Genomic DNA, 25,962 nt, shown 5'->3' with positions numbered 1-25,962 from the left:
GGGTCAGGGAATGGGGATAGAGGAGATGGATTCTTCCAGGTTTTCAAGATTCCGTTCACCTGGGAGGTTAGCATCACTCATAGGCCCCATGAGCGGTGCTCACCATCCAAATGCTTTGCCTGAACCACATACACATGGGATGCGCCTTTCTGTTTGACAAGGCACTGAGACGATGAGCTGACACAATAATGGGTCTCCAGGGTTTCGTAAAGTCACAAAGACACTGGCCCATAAAGTATTCAAAGCTCACGCCACAGAAAAACTAGTCTGTCTGCGGAAGAGTAAATAGGTTTCCTTTCTATCAGAAGGTGGTTCTCCCTTGGCCATGGCCACAGTGATGTCCATGCTAAGACCTGCATGCCCAGGATCTCATTGGCTCAAAGGCTATTCACTCCATTTCACAGATGGGGAGAGTGAGGCTGAGGCTGGATGGACTGAGTGGCCCAAAATCAAACACAGGGTCTCAGACTCCAGAATGTTAACTCCGAATCTCATGTTCCTCCCACTTCTCTACCTGTCTAAGACCCTCCAAGATCAAAATGCTCAAATATGGTAACCACCCCCTCTCTGACTCAACTATAAACACCCATCTCCTTTGCAAAAGTGGTTTCCACCTCTCCCCCATCTGACAATCAAAAATACAAAGGTTTCCTTTTCAACTAGCTTTTTGTAATTATATGATCTATAAATTATAATGAAATAGTCATTTTTATACACATATATGAAAGATGATGGTGTGCACACATACATATACATGAGAGAGGTTAACACGGAAACTGGAGCTAAATCTCTCGCTGGCTCTCTGCACTTCTGCCCTAACACCTTTATTTTAGGAGTTCATTTTTCACTCAGTCCCACTGAAACGAATAATGCACACAAAACCGAAAGTGACCGGATTAGCCTTCCCAAACCACAGCCCCCATTCCTCCGTCCCAATTCTGGTTCGGCGTTGCATGCTTTAGGCACAACTGTGTCAGTGTTCTACAGAAGGAAAATGCTACTTGTCCCAAATCCTGGAACCAACATTACGAGCCAGAACTGCTCTATGCAGCTCATGCAAAGGCTATACCGGAGACACAAACCCAGCTGGAGTGAACGAGAGAGTTGGGATTTCACAAGGTGCTTCACAGGTACCCTGGGCAGATGAACCGGCCGGAGGCTGTACCCTTGGCTCTCCTCTTCCCCTTTAAATAAACCATGTGTGTCAAAGCAAAAGGGAGCCCTTCTGAATGCTCAGAGGGTAGAAGTCGAGTTCAATCCATCTTTAGAATAGGGGGGGATGCAAGAAGCTGTGCCAGGCTGAACAAGCCTCTCAAAGCAAGAGACAAACAGGCTAATAAATTAGCACTGCTAAACCACTGAGCCGAGGAGCAAGAATCAATCCAATAGGCCGCCTCTTCTCCTAGCTCATTAACTATTTGAGATTACCATCATATGGGGAGTAGCCTCTCAGCTGGAAATTAAATTAGCCTAGCTATAAACCCGGAATGCCGACTGGAAAGTGTCTGATGAGTGAGCAGTCCCGGGGAAAAACTCCATCACCACATGCTTGCCCAAACTCCGTCCTCCGGCCCTGCAAGCAGGCCCTCCCTTGCAATTTCTCTTCTGAACAACAACAAAAGGAGAGAGACTTTCTTACTTTGATGTTCAGATAAAAGCACAGTAAACCGAAGTTCCTCCCGATAATGTAAGGAAAGAGATGGCTTAATGAGATGCAATGGTCTGGTTTTCAGAAAAAACAGAGTAAGAAACGTTCAGATTAGAAAGAAAGAAAGAAAAGGGTGTGGGGGACACAGAGAAGGAGAGGGGGTGTCAGGGGCATGCGAGGCCTGAGCTCAGTGAGAAGAGCAGCAGGCACTAATTGCACACTCGGAACAGGTGTGTGCCTGCACAGCCACCTCTTAATTACCAGGTTTGGCAACTTGGCACCGGCAGCAGGGCCCTGCTCTGCAAAGAATGCTGGAGCCGAGTGGCCCCCGGCCTGTTCCTGTTGTAGGTCCGAAGAGCTAAGAAGTGGAATTTCTAATTACATGGCTTTACCCTAATGAACGTCTCCTTCTAGACAAGCAAAGAGCAACCAGCTTCGAGGCTGTGGATCCTGGAACACATCCTGAGAGGCTCTCCAGCTCTTGCCTTTTTTTTCTGGGTGGCATCTTTTCTGATCACCAGCAAAAGCAATTCCTTTTTACTGCTATTCAATGGCTTGTAATTCCCACTTCCAAGTTAAGATACTTGAAGAAGAAGAAAAAAAAGCACAGGACAACCTGTACTAGTTACCCTCTGACATCACGGTGTGAAGGCTCACTCACAAAAGACCTCGGTGCCTCTCATGCCGTCCTGCCTCGCCCTCACTCTCCTCTGCTGGCTCTTCCCTGCATCTACCATACTTCTTCATGTAACCTCCTTGCCTTTTCACATGCATTCCTTCTGCCAAAAAGATCCCCTTCCCCACTTGGTCTGCACACGGACTCCTAGTCATCCATTAAAACCTCGTTCCAGGGCCACCTCCTCTCTGAAGCCTTCCCAGTGCAGTCCTCCCCCACCTAGATGGACTGAATCACTCCTCCCTCTACCGAATTTCTGTACCTTAACCTACTTCTGTTTTTGCACGCATCATGCCATACCGTATATAGCCGTCTCACGCCCTCCCTTCACTCTTACCTCACTCTCTACAGTCAAGTCTCCACAAAGCAGTCAGGGCTTTTCTAAAACATAGGGCAGACCCAGTCCCACTCACAGTTCACCCCCACTGGCATCCCACACTAAGACCTGCCTCTCTGCCTCTCCCTCCTCCTCCTCTTCCTTCCTCCTTTTCCCACTGGCCACAGTATCTTCTCACTGGGACATTCTCACAGCCCACGGACACCCAGATTATCTCTTGTCATCATTCAGGTGACTCAATGTCACCTCTTTAAATCAGTCTTCCTAACATCCTTCCTAAAATAGCACTTTTCACCCATTCACCCTCTCCCCAATAACTCTCTTCCCGCACTCTTGGCGACACCATATTTTGATTAGTCCTTTTGTTTATCTCTTTACTCCCCACCTCCCTACTAGGATGTGAGCTGCAGAGGGCAGGAACAGTGCTCATAAAATAGGCACACAGTAATATCTGTGAAATGAATAAATCTTTGAATCCCAGAGCCTGGCATGAAGTAGATGCTCAACAAATTAATAAAGTCAACATGCAACTACAAGGAACAAAACTAAAATCAGTGGACATTCAAATACAGAGAGACCAAGAGCTCACTGAAATCAACCTGATGCCTCCCCTCTTCCCTGCACCCACTACCAGTTTCCAAATGAATATAATCCTCAGAGACGTCCCTGAGGCCAGTTTCCTCTGGTTGGGAGGGGACACCATGGTGCCTGTCCTCTCCATACACATAATCAAGAGAAGACAAAGGACTTTATAATTGAGACTAAACAGCACCAAATCCAAACCAGAATGTAACTGACAAGCAACCAGCAGCTGGAAAACTCTTTCTGGAGGGCACGTGTTACACATGCATGGAGGGACCGATGTTTGGGTCCTGAGCCCACGCTGACCTTGAATGTGCAATCACTTGGGGAGTATGGTTACCTGCAGCCCAGACTGCCGCTGTCCACTAGTGCCCCTGCCTGTCCGCGGCCTGAGCTTCTGGGACACACAGTCCACTCGCCGCATCTGGAGGCTGATCAACCACAAACCCTCAGTAACGTGCTCTTACACTTCCATCCCCCAAACCCACATCCCCAAAGACACCATCTGGGTAGGATGAGGTGGCTTCGATCAAAGTCCTCAAAACCAATGAAAGCTTCAGTCTCGAGGAAGCTGGTACATCTGCTGCCTGGCAAATGCTCTTTTTACAGAACACGAAATAGTCACGGGCCTGTTCTGTACTTCAGTTTCCAGCTGGGACTGGAAGGAAACACAGCCCTAAAAATAGCAGTGACAGACTGAACATTCTGTAGGAGAGGACAGATGGGAAGGAGACAGGGCCAGCGCAGGGGCCCCTACGCAGGAGCACCCTGGCTACACCCTCCTGAGTCCACTTCTCAGCCTGTCCTCTTTGTCTCCTCCAAACAAATATTAATAAAAGACTCTGGACAGGGCAACACAATTCTAAGCCAGACCTGATCAGTACTTGCAATCACTTTTCTATGCTAACATGAATGGTTCCCAAATTTAACTGAGTTCCTCCACAGTGAGAGCTGGGAAGGGGACTAAGTTACGCTGGATGTCCTGGCAATCTAGAACCACACATGGCTTCTCCCACCCTGGTCAGGATTCTGAGACAGAGGGCAAAGGGTGGCCCTGGCCCTGCCTGGTTGGGCCAGAGAGCAGTGGCCATGTGGCTTCCCTCGCCCCTGCCGAGGAATGACAGGCGTCCTCTCTCAGCAGAACTGGCTAAGGGAGAGGAAGGGGCTGGCAGGGCCCAAACTGCCGACCTCCGCTTCTCTCCACTGTCGGGCTGGAGACCCGGCTCCAGCCTCTGGAGCTGAGCCGGCAGTGGAGAAGAATGGCTCTCTTTCCCCAAAACTGCAAACCATGGAAAAAAGGCGCTTGGGGACAGCTCTCTGAGCTACCCAGGGAGGCAACAGGGAGAGGAGCGTGTGGATTCTGCAGTGACAGTGAGTGGGAACGAGAAGGTATGTCCCGTCCATTCTTATGAGCACCATTGGGAAGAGATGCTTGTTCCACGAACTCACCTGAATCATCCAGAAGGGCTAAGTGTGGTTCATCTTAGAGAACCACCTGTGCATTCTCTAGCTTTCCTGCCATGAAATACCAAACTGTTTCACTTTTCTTGAAAATACATGAAAAGAGCTTGACTGCACAATTCATGTTAAGCTTGTACATTTTGTTGGTATGGGAGGCTCTGCTGGCTTGAAAAACTCCCTTTGGCCTGTGGATGAAGGGCCTTTCCTTAAGGTGACATTCCAGCCTCTCCACTTCTGAGCCGGCCTTCCTGACTTCTCTCCCACAATCCCTGATACCATCTCTGCTCTGCCCAACCTACAGTGCCCTAACAGGCCTCTCTGGCTTTTTTTCATACAGAGCTTCCCTTCCCTGAATGCCTTTATCAGCTTTCTGAACAATCAGTCAGTGAACTCCTATCCATGCTTCAAAGCCCAACTCGGGCATCTTCTTTGGCCCCACCCCCCACCCCCTCTGCTCCCACGACATTTCTTGTATTAATATACACCTCTCACCACTGCCTCTTGACCAAGATTGTGAGCTCCTTGAGGATTTGGACAGTGGCTTAATGCCTTGCTTTCCCAAGTGCATACTTATTGCTCCACCCATTCTAGGTGTTCAGAAACTGCCTGGTGGATAAAATCATGAATGACTGAATGGCAGACATCACATTATTCCATTAGCAGTGCCATCTAGATGCTCTGGTCACAAACTGGCAATAAGGTGCCTTGCTATTGCCTGATTTTCACAAGGCCCTGCAGAAACAGAAGGTGGGTATTAAATATCCCTTTAAAAGATACGTAACTTTATAGGAAGGGAAGTGTGATAAGAATGAAAAGCTAGCCGAGTACACGCAATGGAGGATCCCGCTCGGTGTGAAACTGTTCACCTGCAGACCACGTGAAATGTCCTTGCCAAACGCCTCCTCCTGAGCAAGGCCACAGGGTAGAGGTGAGGAGGTGACCCAAGCAGGTGTTAGAATTTCCCCAAATACGAGGACTCTATGGTAAGTGTATCAGGAGATAATGAGACCATTATAGCAAGCTCAGAGTTACTGCAGGGGAAATCCAGATACTCCTGTAACTTAAGTTTTATACAAACAGGTAAATCAATCCCCTTCGCCTCTGTTAAAAGGTTGCACTCTCCTCCTTTCCCAGGGTCACCTAATCTGAAAGTTTCCTTTGTTTCCGGTGCTGTGAGACTATAGAACACTTTTAAGTGTTCCCCCGGCCACACAAAAAGGGAAATGCATTTTTTTAAAAAAGGTTTTGGCTTTGTTTTCAGCTCAAGGCTGCCAATGTTTATACGTGGCGCTTGTGTTATTTAGCGAAAACCTCCACATTATATCCTGGGTGACCAATCATCTCGCTGCCAGCAGAAAACATACACAGACCACAAGAGCTAGGCCGTGCCAGGCAGCGTGGAAAAAACCTTCACCTTTTCCAGCACCATCAAACATCTTGCTCTGTAAACACCACCGACACAGAGCACTTACCTTTGAAAACAGACATAAGCTGCTTGGAGGAAAGCTGAACCTGCAATTAGCCTGCTTAGGGCATAACAGCAAGTGGAAGCCTAGCAAAGAGGCTTTCGGCAAGACCCAACTTGAAATCCTAATCAGCAGCCGGTCTGTTTTCTCTGGCCTCAGCCTCAGCAGCTTTCTATCCAGGGTCCTTGACTTATTGCAACTGCATTTCTCATTCCTTATGCTTTTTGTCCCAATCATCTGGGGTGGCGGGAGCATGCAGACACATTAGGTTTGAGACAATGTGGCAAATGGGAGTCTAACTCAACAACAGGAAGGGGCGGCCTGTCCCAAGGAGTAAAGGGGAGCGGAGGGGAGCGAGTGCACAGGGTCAGGGTCAGACTCAGGACTGCAAGAAACCTCAGAGACCTGTTCTCCTAACACGGCCCAAAGTGACATCCAGACGAACACAGCTTCTCAAGACACTGGTAGGTACGAATGAAAAGAGGCTTTTGTACTCAAGGGGCCATGCTAGGTTCAACATAATTTTATTTATTTTAACTTATAAACAGATTTCTATTTTGTTTTTAGCTACAGTACTTCCTCTCAGGGCCTTCAATACGCTAACATGGCACCACTTTTTCTATACATCGCCTATTAATCTTTCCAGAACTTTCTGTTCACTGAAATAATTTAGGGCACGGCAACTCAAAGTATGGTCTTCTGAATACCCACAAACTGTCCTGGAGGAGATAAATGCAAAACCTGAGAGTAAGGGTTTAAAACTATTGTAAGTAACTTGACATTACTGTAGCACCCAAGGCCATGGTGCCTGAGCTCACGTGACAGGGTACAGACCAGTATGTGTGTTGCTAAGTGCATGGCAGGCGGCGTGTGGAGTGAGCTGTGTGCTGGTCACACACAGTAGGACAACATATAGATCCACAGTAGATTGGGGGAAACGTGTGATCCTACAGCAGCCTCTGCTGAGCACTGGTTAGGAGATGCTGATGGGTCCAATTTCTATTGTACTTGTGGGGATGCTGACACCAGACAGAGAAGGTGACTTGCTCAAGGTCACAAAGGGCCTGTAGCAAAGGGCTGACCCTAAGAGTTGCCAACTGGGGGACCAGATGGAAGAAGAGCCAGGTAGGGACTAAAAAAGTAAAAACTAGGAGAAGCTTGTCACTAAAAATGATTTTTTGATGGTGATTCTGATTTTAAACGGCAGCCAGCTACGCAGACCTCCACGCAGTCTCTCAAAGGTGTAAAATGAAAAAGAAATCAAATAGATAAAAGCTCATGCTCAAATCTAACAAGAATGCCCACAATGAGCTGGGTGGAGGAAATTCAATCCTGAAATGTGCACACCTGCAAGAAGCGGACAGTTTGCAGCTCCCCACTCTGGTGGCAAAGGAGGGGGGAATGTGGAAGCAGGCAACGCGCCCCGCCCACAGGCGCAGCCCTCCCCAGCTCCAGCCCGTTGCCATGAGAAAGGCAGGCCTAGGACTGTGGGAGCCTTTATGAAAGTGGTAGGAAATCTGGATTTGAGGGTGAAGTCTCCCAATCTGTCAATGCTAGGGATGAACTCACGTTTTTAGAACCCTATGAATAATCACTCCAGGATTTCATTTATAGTAAGTTCAACAGCAAGCAAAACTAGTCAGTGGTGGGAAAAGATAGGAAAGTGGTTGTCCTTGGAATGGGGACAGTAACTTGAAGGGGGCAGGAGGGTAGCTCTGGGGGTTCTTGAACTGCTGCTTCTTGATCTTGTGCGTTGGAAAGAACCAAGTGTTTTTTTTTCTTTGTGAAAATTCATCAGGCAGCACACTTATGACTTGTATACTTTCCTTTATGTAAGTGAATAAAAATTTGACCAAAAAAACCCATAGGCCAAATTTATAGATACAATAATATGATTGTTTGAAATTTCTCTCAAATAATACCAAAAAGAGAGAATACGCTCCCTTAGCAATGTTGGAGGAAGTCTGGGGAAAGATATAAAACAAGGCATGTGGAGAGGTGGTCAAGAGAGTGCTATTCACATAAGCGCCTCAATGTACCTGAAGTTTCTCCCTGTGTGGAGGGAGGGAGAGTTACACCAACCGGTGCTTGAAGGAAGAGGATGCCACGCAGAAGGGACGATGCATACAGCAGGTCTTGGCACGAGTGAGGGGTGGTGACTAGCAGGGCTAGTAAGATGCAGAGCAAGGGCCAAGCTCTTGGTCAAGGGCATAAACTCAGGGTGGGCCAGGTATGCTTTAAGATAAGACCTTCTCATGCACAGCTTCTGGGGTAGGTACAAACCAAGGTGTCCCTGGTGTTGGACAACGCAGCAGGGGAGCAACAGGCCACAGTGTCAGCAGGGGAGGCTTTCAGTGTGACCCTGACAGCTGAACATCTCAGCGGCGTGGCTGTGGCAGGCAGCGTAGAGCAGCAGGTGGGACAGAAGGGATGGGCCGGTAAATGAGGGGAAGGAAGGAGGCTGCGTCAGACAAGGGCAGTCAAATGCACAGATGGTACAGTTGGAGCAAGGGCCGCAGGGATGACATGAAAGTGTCGGGCTGGTCTACAGATGACGTGGACAAAGACTGCCACCATCGTCTAGGATGCTGGAGCAGTGGACCCAAGCTGAGGAATGAGTGTGGGGAGTCAAAGAGAACGTAGGTATAGGGACAGAAAAAGGTAGGGAAAATATAATCATGGGGATGCTTTTATGTGGAAAGGTCTGTGTCTTCGGGGAGAAAAAACAACAGAAGAGATGGCTTAAACTGGTCCAGAAGGAACATCGTGTTGAATTTCTGCCAGGTATCGAACGTATTTACGCAGAGTTTGAAGGGTCCTCAGGGAGGCTTCCCTTCTTCTTTGGGTTCAAGAGACCCACCTACAGATACAGCTGTGTGACCTTAGGCAACCTCTGTGAGCTTCCATTTCCTCCTTTGCAAAATAAGGGAAATCACACAGGAAGGGTCACTGTTAAGATTAAATAAGGGCCTGGCCCCTCGAGGCACACACTGAGGCTGAGACCTCTTTTTTTCCTATTGAATCACACAGTCACTGACTTTCTGGCTCCTTACCTCCTTAGCTCTCTTTGGAAAGCTCCTGGAAAAGTAAAATGCAAAATCGTATTTCAAAATTGTCAGTATATTATCTCATTCTTCTTCTTCTCCCTAAAATGGTTTTTAGATTTATCAGTGATTGGGCAAGACTAATGAATAAAACAAACAAACAAAAAAACAGTGCTTAAATTGCTTGGAGACCTCTTTGAGCCTGTAGGTTTCAATCCAGCAACCAAAAGAGGCTTCTCAAGTTCACGGCTCTGGTACTTCGTCAGTGCCTCAAGTACTGCCTGTACAGCACTTGACAAGAGCAAGCACGCAAACAAGATTTTTAAGGCACTGAAACTACCATGTATGACACTATAATGTGGGATACATGTCAGTATACTTTTGTCCAAAACCAGAGAATGTATAATACCAACAGTGAACCCTGTAAACTATGGGCTCTGGGTGATAATGGTGTGCCAATGTAGATTCATTAATTGTAATAAATGCATGGCTCTAGAGGGGGATGCTGATGGTGGGGGAGGCTGTGCATGTGTAAGAATGAAGGTATATGGGAAATTAATGCACCGTACTCAGTTTTGCTGTGAACCTAAAGCTGCTCTAAAAAATAAACTGTATTTTTTGAAAAGTGTTCAATAAATCCTTGCTAGTTAAATGAAATAATTAGGTAAACATATTTTATAAGAATGTATTATTCACTGGCTATAGAAAAAGATTTAAAATGGTCGCCTTTGGCTTCCTCCATTAAATATTTCCAATCAATGACAAAGTCATGTTCACTTCCAAACCTTACTCTCTCTCTCCCCCACCTTCCCCCCACACCCACTCACCCACTTGGGGCTTCTGTAAAAGCTCTTCAGTGGGAACAGGATGTTTACTTCTTTGTGTATCTGTGTTAACTGGCAGCAGTAGCATATGCTAAGTGCCTGGAGACTCTGGAACAATCAGACAGGAGGGCACCAGGGACCAGCCTAACAGCACATCAAGAGGAAAGGCTGGACCCAGACAGAAGAGTGTGGAGCCCCAGAGCTCAGGACGCGCAGGAAGAGGCCGCTCAGCTGATGCAAGGCGCCAGGAGTGATCTGGAGGGAAGCACTGTTCTCTTGATTGTATGCTCTGTGTGTGTCTCTCCAGGGAGACTATATTTTAATGGAAGTATGGACCAAATCTTGCTTTTCTTCAACATCTCACACAGCAATGAGCAATGTCCTATGTGTGCTTCCTGCCCTTTGTATATGGGTCATCTACCTACTCCCCACTTTAAAAATCCAGAAAAAAAGGTTTCCTCTTTCAAATCCACGACAGATTTCTCAGTGCCATGGAGGAAGCCAATCCTGAGAGGAGGAGGCTTTTGCAGTCTGAGTGCACCTTGGGTAGCACTGGAAGGGTGAGATTGTCAGTGCCCACGAGATGAGGCTCCTTCCCACCCACGCTGCGGGCCGGGGGCCGGAGGCAGCTGCAGGGCTGTGGGCACAGGGCCCGAGGGGAGGATGAGGCGGAGTGTGAGCGAGGGGGACGTGGGGAGTAGGGAGGAAGGTGCTGGGGAAAGCAACGGGCCACTTGGTCTTAGTCCAGGTGACATTCAGGAATGCCAAGGGGGCTTAAGAGTTACTGGTCTTTTCTGTTCCCCCCTCTCTTCTGCATCCAACTCCTTCCCACTTCTCTCTTCATCCTGTTATTTAACGGACCAAATTGTGGAAATGAAGCTCTTTTTAGTTATCTACTTAATTTGCTGAATCGTCTCACAGGCACCTATTACAGCAGTGGGTGAGCCGAGGGTTACCTATTTCCCTCCCCCAAAGAGAAAAGGGCGCAGGGGGAAGGGAGGGAGAAAAAGAAAAACGTGCTAGTTGGAAACTGATTCAATTGATTCACTGCCTTGCCAGCAACCCCTCCCTCTTCCCCGCCCCAAAATAAAGCCCTAAAAAGACAAAGTGTCTTCCTCCGGCCCTAAAGAATCCACTCAGGCCCACGTCCTGGCAGCCGCGGACGCCAGGAAATCAGTGGGTCTGACCGTCGCTTGACAGAGATGAGCATTCCGAGAAAAGACACCTCCGCTCCAGAGAGCAAGAGAATTTGTGCAGGAGGGTGTAGACAGGGCAAAGAGGAAAGAAGAGACTACAATAGATGAGCAGATAAGCTCGGCTGGGAAAGCGAACGCGGCTCAGGACTAACTGGGCGGCAACGCAGCGCTGCGGAGCCCGGGGACAGTCTGGCGCCCCAGCGGGGCGGGGCGCGTCCGCTCTGCCCGCCCCTCTGGGCGGGGCTTTCACGCAGACGGGACACCATTGGTCTCCCGGCAGCCGATCCGGCCAATCAGCGCGGGGACAGGTCCCACCGGCACCTCCCACCGCGAGTGCGGGCCGCTCGGAGAGGCTCAGCCCAACAGGTGAGGCTGGAGCGCGGGCTGGTCACGTGGCGCGGCCGAGGACCCGCGCGGCAGTGGCGGGGCGGCCCCCAGCCTGGCCTGCGGCCCCGCCCCCAGCACCGGGAAGCTCCGCCATCTGTCCTGGGGCTCAGCGGCCCTCGGGCGAGATGCAGTGGTCCCATGCGACACAGGGACCGTGCTGACCGATCCCGAGGCCGGCCAGCCTCGGAGCCATTTTCTCGGCCACTGGCCACGCCCTTGGTCCCCCCTGAGGACCGGGTGTCCCCGCGAACGCTCCTCTGCCTGCCAGAAAGGAACAGACACGTGGCAACGTCGGGGGTGGGGGGGGCCCTGGGGCCATGTTGGACGCTTCTGTCACTAGACCAGAAAAAGGGGGGCGGTTCTTTCCTCTCACCCACCCCACTCCATTCATTGAATCAAGAGTGTTCCAGGAAAAAAAATCTGTTTCTTCTCACTTTTCTTCCCAATGTTTTTTTCACTCTCCATTTGCTGCTTCAAACCTCATATTGCCCAGAACCATCTTTCAGCATTTCATGGGTTTCTAAGCAAGTGTAACCGTGTTAAGCAGTGTGGAGCAGAGACGGGAGAAAACGGATTCTGAATCATACACCCCAAGTTGCTTGACGAACACACATGGAATCGTTCACATTCCAGTCAAACGTATTTAAAAGCAGTGACCCCCTTGGCAAGAAAAGTCTGGGCTGAAATACAATCAACTTGATGTTAAACCAGAGTCTTATTTTTTCACATTTGCCACGTTTAGAAGAAAAATATCTTAGACCAACAATGTGTGGTGTTGTGTACTTTTTTTTAATGTCCAGAAAATATGAACTACTCTCTGGCAGTACTCTAACCAGCTATATCTCTACAGATAGGCACTCATAATTTTAAAAAACAGCACTCTTTGGGAGGCAAAGACTGTAGTACAACTTTGCTATTTAAACATGTTTCATCCATGACACAATGAAGTAAATTTTTTGAATGACCTAGTAATTTAAGCTATTTTTAATATTTTCAAGTCACCATTAGGTGTATGAATGTGTATTTAAAAGAACTTAAGATATAGGTATAAGGGAAATTAATACCACTCATCTATGTACAAAGAAAATTAATGGTGGATTTTATTAGCATTAGCAGTATTTTAACACATAGCCTCTTGGCTGCAATAAAAATTATTTATTATCATGTTATTAAGATGCTAATTGCTCTTCACATCCTAAACTTTTCCCCAAATCTCTTGACAAGAAGAATCAGAAATAAAAATCAACATCCAATAACATCAATTTTATTTGAAGTTAGTTTGATTTTGGCATAGTTTGAGGGAAATATGAGAGCCCTAAGAAGGTAATCTTTTAAATATAAAAAAAGTTTCATGCTTTACTCACAATTAGTTTTCAAAGGTATCAGTATCTCATTTCTTTTTGGTCATGGTAAATGTTTTCATTTGAGATAGGCAGCATATTGTTTTCATTACCCTTGAAAATATGCCGCATACTTGGGGGATTCATTTTGCTGGGATTCCTGACTATCCCAACAGCTTAGGACTGAAATTTCCTTTACTATCTGAAATCATCGACTGTTAAATGAAAGAGGTAGCGCCCTATTTGGAAACTAACTCTATTCACAGCAAAAGAAATGCTCATTATCCTCTGCCTTTAGAGTGAGCATTTTGTGTTTCTGTCAATCAACTTAATTTCCATGTTCATAGAGTGAGAACATAAAGTATTCAAAAAACTACTGACATAGAAACCAGTCGGCAAGTAGTCTGAGTCACGTATTTCAGTTCTGAAGCTTTAAATAAATGCCACCTCCCTGATTCATAGCTGAGGGTGGGTTTGTTTTTCTAAAATTCCTGGTGAACTTTTAATTATAATTTTAGTGATTCAAAGAGTCATTTCACACAACCAGAAAACCGTATGTTCCTACAATATGTTTTAAACAAAAAGGTAAATTAGCATGCATATTTGGAATGAAGTTTTGTGACATACTGACTTTTTAAAATATCAAAAAGTTTTCTTCAAACAAAAATAAAATACCAAACTAGAAACACAGAAGCTGTGACAAATCACTTTGAAATTTCAAACCATATAACTTCATCTGGGAAAATATCTTCCAGAAATATTAGTCTACATTAAATTATAAAATTTCAATGACCAGGTTCCATTAAAAAAGCAAAATCTAGTTTAGCCAGCATTTAATTCTGAATTGTAGTATTCTATTTTGATAAATATTTTTTAAGACATGGACTGGAACCTAATTTTTAGAGACCTGTTCAAATAACAGCATATCATTTGGAAGATAATAAGTATAATTTAATTCATATATTTTGGCATTTTATTTATCTAAAACAAATAGTTTGTTATTAAATATTTACTATTTTATTAACTCAGAGCATCTGGGAAAACACTTATGATTAGGTTAATTTATGTTATATTTTCCCCTCAACTTGTAAAAGATTAATCAACCATTTTATGGTCTAATTTAGGTGCCTAATTAAAAACAGAGTTCAACACATGCTACACTGTCTTGCTAATAAATCTTGACAGCTTTGTAACATGATGGTTTGTATTTCAAATTGTTGCATATAAATGTAGATTTTTGATCTTCACCCAGCAGCTTGGAAGTGAGTTACATACTTGGTTTAAACTCCAAGACTGAGAAAGTGCAATTACTTCAAAACAGATTATCCTCAATCAGATCTTATCTTAAATTTCCCTCAGTGAAGACAGAAACAGTCTTTGCCACCAGGTTTTTAGAAAGAGACTAGGAAAATACAGGGAAATTTTGTTTTCTCAGCATCTGTTGAATTAAAAAATGTAGGAAAATTGCTATTTTCAGCTATTAGCCTTCAAGAGAGATTTTTGAAGTTATTGGGTTTTAGAATATCATTCTAAAGGAATCTCCTCAAAGTGTTAGCTATAATTGTCTTCTGCTTAATCAGCACAAGTTAATTATTCAGTCTTATTTTGGAGGCACTCTGTTTTTTTAAATGAATAAATTAATTCCAAGAAGTTCTGGAACACGTCAGTTAACCCTATGTCCTCCCACACCTCCCAGCCTTAAAAAGGGCAAATGCCAGAGAATAAATCAGAAGGGACGCTATGTTTTCTCAGTCTCTATACTTGAGGGATAATTTTGTCATTTTAATGTTTCCTTTCTAACAGTTCTATGCAGAGAAATACACCACTCACAGTGGTAGTGTGAGTATCCTCACTCTAGTTATAAACCAACTTAAGATATAGCCTGTTTTGGAGTTGGTATTCTTTTAAAGTGAATGACAAAGTGTATAATCCACACCAAGATCACTGAAGGCACATCAGAAAACTGTCAAAACTTTTTCAAAGCAAACTCAGTTTTGGAGTCATGACATATGACAAATATCATGTTTTATTTGCAAGGGAGCACAGCACAGAATAATCTCTGGAGCACAACTACCTGAGTTGGTATATTAGCTTTGTCATTTTACAGCTGTGAGATCTTAGGCAAGTTGCTTAACGTCTCTGTGCCTGTGTTTCCTCATCTGTAAAAGTATCTACTTCATAGAACTGTAATGAGGATTAAATTTGCTAATCCTGTAAAACTTGAAACAGTGCCTGGCACATAGGGAAAACATTCAGTAAGAGTTAGCTACCAACATTAAAGTGCACGCACACACACACACACACACACACACACAGACACTACTTTGTTTAATGTTGGTGACAGTATTGAAGTGTCAGCTTATTTTGTACAACCAAAAGTGGAAAAGGGAGTCAGTCAAGGTGGGGAAGGAATTTCTGCCACTATAAAATCTAAGGCTTCTGTACAACAATAATTACACAATATTTGGCTAGCTTCATTTCCAAACTGAGGTCATTAAAATTTTTTAAAATCTACCAGAATTTAAGTCAAATCACAGAGAAACTTTAAAAATTACATATTTAATTTTTGACTATTCAAAGCTGAAATCAATATTCCAAGCCTAAATGTACAGGGTGGGTGCTTCACAATACGTGAAGTTCTGGACCACAGCGCCATATTTCTCGAACACCATCACACCCATGGAACAGAAGGCCAGATGCACCAGGTAGCCTGATGAGCCACTCAGCGGAGTCCTTATCAGCACCTGCTAGGTCTGGGAGGCCTGACTGAAAGAGCTGGATAAAGAACTGGAAAGGTAAACCAAGACTAAAGCAAACTCGGGTTCCAGTGCAAATGGACAGCCGGTACTGGAGCGTTTGGTTTTTGCAGCGGTTAAGGAGGGGAAAAGGCTCCAGTGGCGGGGTCAGCTCTGCGCCTCCGCCTCGGTGAGCGTCACCCTCCATGACCCCTCCTGATCGGGCTGATGGTGTCTCCTTATGCCAAGTAGAAGGAACTGCAATCAAATTCCCAGACGTCATGCAAATCGGTCCAGGCCCTGGGCTACTGGTTAGGCCACTAGCAGGGCTGTGTATCAACCGACTAAACTTATTAACGACTGGCAGCCACAGCCACGACCTCGTTCTCCAACAGATGATAATGTGATCCTCAGACTCAACCATTCATGCTCACAGTTTTTGGTCTCAAATCCCTTCCAAATGTCTCCCCTCTCTCGTATGTTCTAGTTTTGAGGACTTGTTTTAACCATGCTTTTGAATTGCAGCTCTCTCTGTTAATTATTACTTATACTCTTCTCCAATTGGCCGGCGACTGTGCAGACTGGGCGGAGGTGCAATGAACACACCTCTGGCGAGAAGCTGGGCTTGGCCGAGCAGAGGGAACCCAGCGAGGGCGAAGGGTGCGTTGTGGGAGCCGGATTTTAGGTAAGCGCTCGGGCTCAGGCGTCTCCTCCCGGCAGGTCTGTTTCAAGTTTAAAAAGCAGCCTTCAAAATAATTGTGAAGTCTATACCCTTGCCCAGACATCCATTAATTATTCTCTATTAATTAAAATGTTAATTAAGCAGAAAGCATTTAAAACATTTTTTTTTCCTTAAAAAAATTCACTAACTGCGGCCGCGCCAGGCGCTGCTGGGCAGTCTAGGAAGGAACTCGGCGTTTGGGGCCAGTCGCGGCATTTGCAGTTTGCTCCTGCGGCCGCCGGGTCGCCGCCGCGGGCCCTGTGCCTCCTGGTCCGGGCAGTCCAGCTCCTCAGTTCCGGGAGATGGCTCGGAAGGAGGATGACCCTACCGCCTCCCGCGGCCCGGCGGAGCCCCCGCGGCCCCCAGGCCCAGCCGCCGGGCGCGGGTCCCGCCCGAAGCTCCACCGCGGCGCTCCCCTCTGCTGGCGCGGCGAGGGTGTCCAGGGAGACTTCGTTCTTTAGTCGGCGTTTTAGAGTCAGTCAAAGGGAACGTGGCAGGTAGAGGGCAGCCGCCTATGAGACCGTGTGAATCTTCCTGTGGGGATTTCCACAGCTTGCCCCAGGACCTTCTAAACCGCCTGACATTAAGGGCTCAGATCTTTTCCTGCCAGTTCCTCCCAACCCGGCCCCACGTGTGTCTGATCTCAGAAAACCCCAGGCTGCCTCCGGGCTCTGGCGGGTTCCACCTGGAAGGGCGCTGGTTATAGCCTGCCACCCTGGAATCACCGTCCCAGGAGGAGGGGGAGTGGTGGTGGTAGAAGTAACAATACACTGGATGACAACAGTTAACAATTAGAGAGGCCCCCACGTGCCTGCCAGGCACCTGACTGCACCAGCGCATTCACTTTTCCCAGCCGGGTCAAGAACCTCATTATTCCCACTGCACAGATGAGAGCGCCGAGGCTCACGCGACTGCCCAGGACGTGAATCCAGGCGTCGGACTCCAGAGCCTGCATTCTTCACCACCAGTGTCCCGGCAATGGGACACGGCCCGCGGACGGTGGGAAGGGTGACTGTCACGGCTGTGTAAACCCGGAGACTTGGGCAACTGCTGACGATAATAGAAACATTAAGGACAAAGGGGAAAGGGGAGGGCGAGGCTGGGAAGGGAGCGGCTGTAATCCGCGGGGTCAGCCCCCTTTCACTCTCCATCCCATCCGGGTCCTGAAAGTGGGGTGGAGACGGGGAGAGGGGTTCAGCTTGCTTTCCCCCCTTTGTTTTCCGAAGTCCCGAGCCTCTTTGAAGCTAATTGGGCCTCAAGGGGTGCCGAGGACTCTAGGGAGACTTGCTGGCTGAGGTGGGGGTCGTGGCCAGAGACAAGGCGGGGGGCGTGCCTGGGTCCTGGTCCGAGACCGGTTTCCGGAGGCCGGAGTCTGGACCACCCTGCGCACCGGCCCTCTCCCAAAGCTCGGTCAACCCAACGGCTCACTCCAAAGCCCAGTAGCTGCGGAAAGCGGTGGGCAGAGGTCGTGATTATAACCCCGGGGCCAATGTCCCTTTGGAACCTGACCCGCAACCCGACACGGGAACAGAATTTACGCAAGCCGCGACCTCGGAGCTTTCATTTCTCAGTCAGTGGGCCCCGAATATTCTTTGGCCCCGACGCGTAAAGGGCCCGCGGAGACACGCGTCCTTGCTCTGGCTCTCCCAGCGCCCAGGCCGAGGAGGCGGAACGGGCGGGCAGTGCCCGGGGCGCTGTGGAGCCTTCAAAGCCGCGCGCCGCTCCCGCCGCTGCAGTGCGCGCCTTTGCCCGACAGGGACCAGCACCGCTCCACGCTGGGCGCACAGCCCGCCCGTCCGCCGGCGCCGGCTCCGCGCCACCCGCCCAGTTCACCTCCCAAGCCCAGGCGGCTAGCGAGCGAAGCGGGTCTGACCCGCTTCGGGTTCCGGTAACAGGGCCGACTTCAAAGAAAGTTAACAGACTCTGCGGCCTCGGCGAGACGCCGCCGCCCCCACCCCCTCGCCCATCTGGGGAGCAGAAGCGGCTCCAGAAGTTGCTTTAGGGAGGAGACCGCGACCGGAGAGGCGCAAAACACTCCTCCCAGCGTCCCGGGCTCTGCGAGGAAAAACGCAAAAACGAGCAATAAAATACGATTCGCATGGGGCACCGCCAAGGTTAGAGGGTGGCTCGTTTCCGCTGAGTGCGATCTTAGTCTCTGCCCCGCTTTCCTGCGGCGAGGTCGCCTGATTAATTATAGGGCACCATAGACCACAGAGCCGACAGCGCTCCAGCGCTGCGGGAGAAGTTTCTGTGTGTTGTGGGGAGGACAGAGCCGGCCTCCCCCGGACCGCGCCCGGCGGGATGCGCTGCGCCACTGTCCCACACCGCTCCTCCCTGCCCCGGTGGTCCGAAGCTGTACCCCAGTCATTTTCACATCTTATGCCATGTGTCCCTTCGCTCACGGTGTGGATCCCGCTGGCGCCCCAGCCCCTGGCGGGGAAACTCACCGGTACCAGGCGAGGCCCTTGTCGTAGCTGCGGTCGAAGAAGTGGGGCTCCGCGCCCACGGCGCGCACGTCGGGGTGCACGCGCAGGAACTCCAGCAGCGCCCGCGTGCCGCCCTTCTTCACGCCGATGATGATGGCCTGCGGCAGCTGCTTGCTCCCAGACCCGCTAAAAAAGCTGGAGATGGGGCTGGGGGAGTCCTGCGCCTCAGGACTCTGTTCCTCCTGACTCTCTGCGCCCTCAGCCATCCCCTTGCCCGCAGCCAGCTGAGTGACGGGCGGCCCCCGGAACGGCAGCCGGGGGAGCGTCCCGTCCGGAGCAGTGGCCAGGGCTGGCGGGGCGTGAGCGGCGCGGGACCCCGAGCCCAGCAGCAGCAGCCCGGGCGCGGCGGCGCACGAGCCGGCGCACGAGTACAGGAACATGTAGAGCCAGACGCAGAGCATGGCGAAGAGCAGCGCGAGCTTCCTCCTCACCGGCGGCGGGGACGGCGGCGGCTGCGGCAGGAGGCTGCCGGGGACATCGAGGCAAGATCGGCCGCCGCTCAGGCGCTGCCCCATGCGCTGCCCGCGGGCGCGGCCAGGGACATGGCTCAGCACATGGCGCAGGTCCCGCCGGAGCAGTGAGCGCGGAAAGGGTTCCCTGGCCCGCTGGACGCCCGGGTGGCTTGCTTTATTGCCCCCGCGTGCCCGCGGCCGCCGCTGCTGCTGCTGCTGCTCTTCCCCAGGTGGCGGCGGCAGCTGTAGCGGCGGTGGCTCTTGACATGTTGCCCGGGAGGAGCTGCAACTGGAACGGAAAGTCGGGCGGCGGTAACTGCTGGCCACGGGGCTGCTCCTGTGGCGCGACGACCCTCTCAGGGTCAGGAGAACGGTGCACTCCCGCGCCCCGGCCACTCTAGATGGTGCGTACGGCAGCAAGCCGGGGCTGCCTCCTTGCAGCCCTAAGAACTGAGCCTTGAGAGCAGCCCCGGCGCTTCCCCGCAGAGGCTGCGGAGGAGAACTGCGCAGGAAGAGAGCTGGACACCGAGGTGGAGTGGGCGGGCCTGCCCTTCAGAGTGACAGGCTGCTCTACCTACCAGGAACCCCGAGCACCATGCAAATGCAGGCGCTTCGCCGAGCGCTCCGAAGCCAACCAGCTCCCGGGACGTGGGGGTGTGGAAAGGGTTCGGGGCGGTGTAGAGCTGTTGGGTGTCGCTATTGGCTGCGGGTCAAGGGGCGGGTTCAGAGGGGCGGAACCAGGGGTGGTGACAGGAGCAGATGGTGGGAAGAATGCTGCAGTGACCCAGCGCTGAGAGAGGTCCTACCCCACCGAGTGGTGCGCTCCTGCACCCGCGCGCATTTCCGCACTCTCTCCCCAGGAGCCAGATGTAGTTGCCCAGATGTCGGGATGTGAGTCCCCATCCAAATATTTCGCAGGCAGGCTCGTGGTGTGTACGTGTTGCCGAGTAGGGAAGGGTTGGAGGAGGGAGGGCAGGGCCAGAGGTGCTCTCAGCCCCCGAACCAACCCACCCCAAGCCCGGGACTCACAGAGGAACCCTTCCGGGACAGACACGGGAAGTTCGAGTGGAAAGCATGTTTGGAAATCGCTGTCAACTTTCCCCCTTGTCTTTCCTTCTTATTCCTTGCTAGGGGTTGATGTCCCTTGGCCCGCCAGTTAACTGGAATCCGTGTAAACCGTCCTCAAGAAAACTCTTCTCCGGCCTCCCAAAAGGCCAGGAAAAGGTTGAGGAGTTGGAAGGAGGGAAGGGAAATATTAACAGGGAGATAAAGTCTGCTAAAATGTTTTCTGTCTGAAACGCGCGCGAGAGAGAGCGCTTGTGTGTGTGTCGCGTGTAGGAAGTTTCATCTGGACATGAGTTTGTTGGAGACGTTAGGTTTGAGAAAATTATCTTCTTTTTCCTGAATATTAAAATCAACATGCGCCTTCTTTTAGGAGACAGTTTGGTTTGCTGACCTGTGACACCCATTATTAGCTATTGTCTTTTGCCACCGGTTTTTTTTTTTTAATGAAACGTCAGTTTGGATCAAATCCGTCACTGAGTTGCACTTATTTCGTAGCCAAGTCCATTGGAAGCCTCCCTCGCCTATTTTCTTGGGCAAAATGACCCGCCTGGGGTGGGGGCGGGTCAGCGCGCCTCGCGAAGAACTGTAACCGCTGGCGGCGGGTAGCGCGAGCCAGGGGTGCCGCGCTCTGCCGAATTCCTGCCCTGGCGACTGGAGTTAGGAAGCTCCGTGTCCTCAGGTTCATCCCGGTCGTGTTCAGAAAGTTTTCGATGCCTGTAACCCGGCTTCTGCGGGGGCCGTGGGCCTCCAGTGCCCGCTGCGCACGGCTCCGGGACACAGCGTTCCTTCCGACTCCGACCCCAGCGCGGCCCCGGGGCTGAGTGTCGCCCACGAGGTGACTCACCGGGAACCACGGCCAGCGCTGCATTTCACTGTCGACTCAGCGGAACCGACCTGAGCCTGGGTCCTTCTACCGCGCTGTCCCGGGCTAGGAGCCAGCAGCCGGCCCGAGCACTCTCCCTTCCTGAGTAAATGTCCCCGAATGTCCCCGAGTCCCTGCAGTCCCACCTGGGTCCGTTTCCCCTCCATAGGGAGCCAGCTGAGAAAGCCAGTCTCACTTTAATACTTGCAGTCCGAGAACGTGCCCGAGTGGCGGCGGTGACCAGGGAGGATTCAGACGACCCAGAGGCCACCATGGGACCCACGCGCCCCGGCTGTGCTGCGGGCGATCTCTTTGTAACTACCTTGAGCCCAGACATTTGCCTACAAAACTGTTGAGGGGGAAATAATTCAGATAGAGGGTTTTCCTCCCCCTTTTATATTCTCAGGGAGAGAACTTCTTTCCAGCCCTTTTTCCTTCTCTCGCTGGGATGTTGTGTTTGTTTCTAGGAAGTGACTTATTCGTCCTTAATTTTTAAAATCAATTTATTTATTATCAATTTATTTTAAACTTCTAAAACATGAAAACACATATATTTCTGAGCTCTAGCCCGACTCTATTTTGAATGTGAGGGAGAAATGTGTCTCCAAAGGGTGCGTCTCCAAATTCATGTTGTTTAGGTGGAAATTCATGTTAGGTAGGTGTGTGTGCGACTAATTGTAGCTCCCGTGTGATTAACTGCAGGCCTGACTGGGTGTGAATCTTACAGTGTTTTAAGGACTTTGATGATCTTAATTAAAAAAAAAAAATCGCTGCCCTGAGGGTAAGCAAAGTCCAGTAAGAGAGCGATTACAAATCGAGGCCACTGGGCATATTTAGCATTTCCTTTTTCCGGGGGTGAAGGGAAGGGAAGGAGGGAGGGCGTGGAAGAAGACATGTGGGCGTCGGAAATTGCTTCTGAGTGCGACCCGAGCTGAGCACCCCAGAGCTAAGTCGCCGGACGGGCCCACCAGGCGTTCATTCCATCCCCACTGCTAGGAACAACCGGGAGTTCGAGGTGCGGGCAACACCGAGGGGCCTCCGCCGCCCAAGGTCGGTCGGTCATCCCCGGCCTGGGCAGCCCCCCGGGCGGGCTGGGAAACCGCGCTGCGCTAGAGGAGGGCCTGGGCCCCCACCCGACGCTTTGGCCCTTTCGCCCACCTGGCTGGTCCTCCCATTGCGCTGGGGAGTCCCAGGCCGAGTCCCAAAATCCCCACGCGCGGCAGTGGCTCTGGGTCGGCCCTTGACAAGCGCCTTGCCTGTCATTGTCCCATTGCGCAGATGGGGAACCCGAGGTTCAAGCCTGGACAGAGCCGGTGGCCTCCGCCCTTAATGCAGGTTCCCCCACGCTTGGAGCCTGCATCAGCGACCAAAACCTACGGAAAGCTTTACCTCTGATAAACATTCAAAATTTTTGCACTAGGAAAATGGAGAAAGGACAGAATTCAATTCCAGCATACCCGTCAGGTTTCTGTTTTATTTTGGTATGTTTGTTTATTTGGATTACCTGATGGGGAGCCCAACCAAGACTCTAATCTGGGAGGCAGCCCGTCTCCTACCAGAAGGGCAGGGTCGCCTCAGGGTCCTGTCCTTCCGCAGCTCTCAAACGTTCTGCTAACAACCCTCCGTATGACCCCAGCCAGGCCAGCCTCTGGCCCTAAAATTTCACATCTGTAAAGTGGGGGACTTGAGCCAAAAGACCCTGCAATATTTTCCGCTTGAAGTTTCCCCCATCCTACGCTGGGATGGGAGGCCCTGCAGCTGCTCGAGTCGTATGGCTCTTCCGCCTACGACCCCTGGCCTTCCCGGGCCAGGTGCCCCCACGGCCCCTGCGGGACCGGGAAGCCGGCATTTCCTGGGGCTGCCGGGCCCGTGGCCCAGAGCCCCAGTTCCTGCCACCGGCACCCGGGCCCACCTCCCGCACCCCCAGCCAGCGAGGCGGCCCTCGGGGATTAGCAACTGCGAGCTCGCTGCGCCCTGCTCCTGCGGCTGGCGGGGAGCGCGGTCCACGCGGCAGCCGCTCCGGTGCCCGCCCGCCAGGGAGCGCTCCGGCCCGGGCCGCGGGGCTGCCGAGTGGCCCGGAGCGCGCCGGGGAGGGGACTTGCCCTCCACTCTGACTCCCGTGGTGCCTCCCGGCGCTCCGCGGAGCCTCTGCGGCCGCCCGAGCCTCCTGATGTCCCCGACGCCGCGACACCCCCTTCCCCTCGAGGGCCAGGGGCGCTGCTCCGCTCGGGGAGCCACTGGCCAGAGGTGGCGTCTGCCCAGCCCCCGGGATGCCGCTGGCCAAGCAGATGGCGGGGTTGAGAAATCCTTTGTGAAGAGTGGCTAGAGGGCTCCACCGACAGGAAAGAAACGCATCCCAGAGCCAGCTCCGGGTGCGCCTTGGGGAACGTGCACGCCGCCCCCCAGCCCGAGTTGGACCCTCCACCCCTATTTTGGGGCATTGTCACAGTAAGCTCTGCCATGTACAAGAACCCTCTGCAGACCACACGAGAGAGCTGACTGCTCTTATATTAATGATAAAAGAAGTATGGTGCTCAGATTGGTTTGGTGGCTTGTGTCGTTAGAAGTTGGGTTGTGCGCTGGTTCCAAATCCTTCCTCCACGTTGCGTCCGGCTCTGGGCTGGGAGGCTCCCTGACCTCCCGGAGAAGGGGGCAGGGAATGGGGCGTTGAGGGACTGAAGGAGACGTATCTGTGCCCCAAGCTCTCTCCTGGCAGGGTCATGGAGCGCTGGCTGCTTCCCTCCCCTGGAAGTCCCAGCTCCTGTCAGGAAGTCCTCTCCACACTGCCGCCGGGCCATTGCCCGGTGCTGACAGGACTGTCCCCCTCGCCCCTTCAGGCCTAGGGTGGTCAAGACCGCTCCCCTGACCAGAGCCAAGGCGCTGTGCTGTTCCTGCGTGTCCTCTCCTCCTCCAGCACCTTTGTAAGTAGACCTTTTATTAGCTGCCCAGTGCAAGGGTGTGGTGCCTTCCCTGCCAGGTCCCTGACACATGACACAACAGCGCTGCATTGATCTCCTAATCTGGTCAAATTGCAAAACCCTTCTGAGCCTCAGTACCACTGTCGGTCAGTGGTCCTCCGTTTGTCCTCTCCTGAAAACACTGCCAGCCCCTGTCTCCCTCCCGTATACCTTCCCAGCCCTGGAAGTCCTCCAGGCCATCTTGCCTTTAACTTTCCCGGCCTGAGCCGCTGAGTTGATGGAGGAAGGCATGTGGCAGAGATGACTGGTCCCAATTTAATTTTCCCACCACAGACTTCCTATGGACACAGAAGGGTGGCCTGCGACCCTCCTAAGTGTCTCCAGGAAGCCCGTTTTCCAAATCTCTGAACCGAGTGCTCCTTAACCTTCTCTCCTACAAGAGACAGCATTTCTCAAAGCTTCTTTGACAACACAGTCACTGACCGGAGATTGTCTACACCTTGTACCACCAAACCCACACACCACAGGCACCTCCTCAAACCCTCCTTCTTCCCTTTTGTCACAGTGATGGAAGCTGCAGGCTAGCCCCGACAGAGAATAAACCGGTTAGTGTTGTGCATCTCAGCCTTGCTTGCCTCTGGGCACCTCCCCATCTCCTTGTCTCTGAGTCATCAGTCTCCCTGTGGTGGACACTGATGTGTCACCAGGACCCCGTTAGTGAAGACTTCCTGTGGCAGCTGCCAGCGTGCTATCAGTGCACAGCCTCCAGCTGTCCTCCACTCCACGACCGCAGAGAGTAAGTAGACCGAAGGGCCTGCCCCTTCCCAGGGTGGCGCCCAGCCAATGACTGATGTAGGGGTTAAGGGCCTGGTCCTCCCAGCCCAACTCCGGATGTCTCTGAAGGGTCTGAGAGCCAGAGCTTCCTGTGGGTTAGCAAAGGATGTTGGGCCTGTATCCCAACTGGACTTCTCCCTCTGCCCACACCTGCTTCCTCCTCTTCCCTTCTACAGGTGTATGTCCTGTATGTGTTGGTTAATATGCATCTGGCACATGTCCCCAGTACCCAACCTGTGTCCCTCCCTCTCTATGGTATGGTTCCCATTGTCATCCAAACACACTCCTATTTTTCACTTATTATTTCCTCTTTATTAAGCTAATTTTTTCTTTAATGATAAAAAAATTACACAAGTCATGAAAAAAGTCAAATTTTCAAGAAATATGGAGTATGACTCTCTCTGATCCCAAACCCCAAGTCTCTCTCTCCAGAGACAACCACTGTTGTTAAATCTTATATGCAAATACAAGTGAAAAAGTACACATTACCTCTTCCCTTTTTTTCCAAACGGGAGCATTCAATAGCAATGTTCTGCCATGATATGTGTGATCCTTCCCTACCAGTGTGTGTTTTTAAAAAATGCTGACTATAGATAACTTCAATTTAAAAATGAAAAAAAAAATATTATAAATGTTTCTTTATTCCTGGGAGTATAGTTTCCTAAAAGATACCTCTAAAGTTCAGAAAAGAAAATCCATGTATCTGAAGTCATTTCTTAAAATGATATATTTTACTTATAGTCTTTATTCACTCTTTGCTTTGAATAATAGGTAAATTAGCACACATACTTGCTTTCACCAAAAATTAACTTTAAAAAAATTAACTAGTGTATACTTTATCAAGATTGATATTATTTATACTCAACTATAATTACCTACAATTTTATGAGTTTTCCACTCTTTAGTTATATTTTTATGTGATCTAAGG

At 50.5% G+C, this 25,962-nt stretch overlaps 1 protein-coding gene across 1 annotated transcript in view; it reads right to left on the bottom strand.

Moving 5' to 3' along the window:
• Positions 1 to 19,895, bottom strand: part of HS3ST3B1 (heparan sulfate-glucosamine 3-sulfotransferase 3B1) — a 40,812-nt gene extending 20,917 nt beyond the window's left edge. The window contains exon 1 of the mRNA XM_045525174.1: positions 18,865 to 19,895. Within this exon, the coding sequence (XP_045381130.1) occupies positions 18,865 to 19,418 (554 nt within the window). The 5' untranslated portion in view covers positions 19,419 to 19,895. The remainder of the gene's footprint in view (positions 1 to 18,864) is intronic.
• Between the last annotated feature and the right edge of the window lie 6,067 nt (positions 19,896 to 25,962).

Source organism: Lemur catta, chromosome 15 (genome assembly GCF_020740605.2).
Source record: "Lemur catta isolate mLemCat1 chromosome 15, mLemCat1.pri, whole genome shotgun sequence".
Taxonomy (NCBI): Eukaryota; Metazoa; Chordata; class Mammalia; order Primates; family Lemuridae; genus Lemur; species Lemur catta.
Note: the sequence above shows the minus strand (reverse complement) of the source record. Positions and strands in the feature narration are given on the sequence as shown.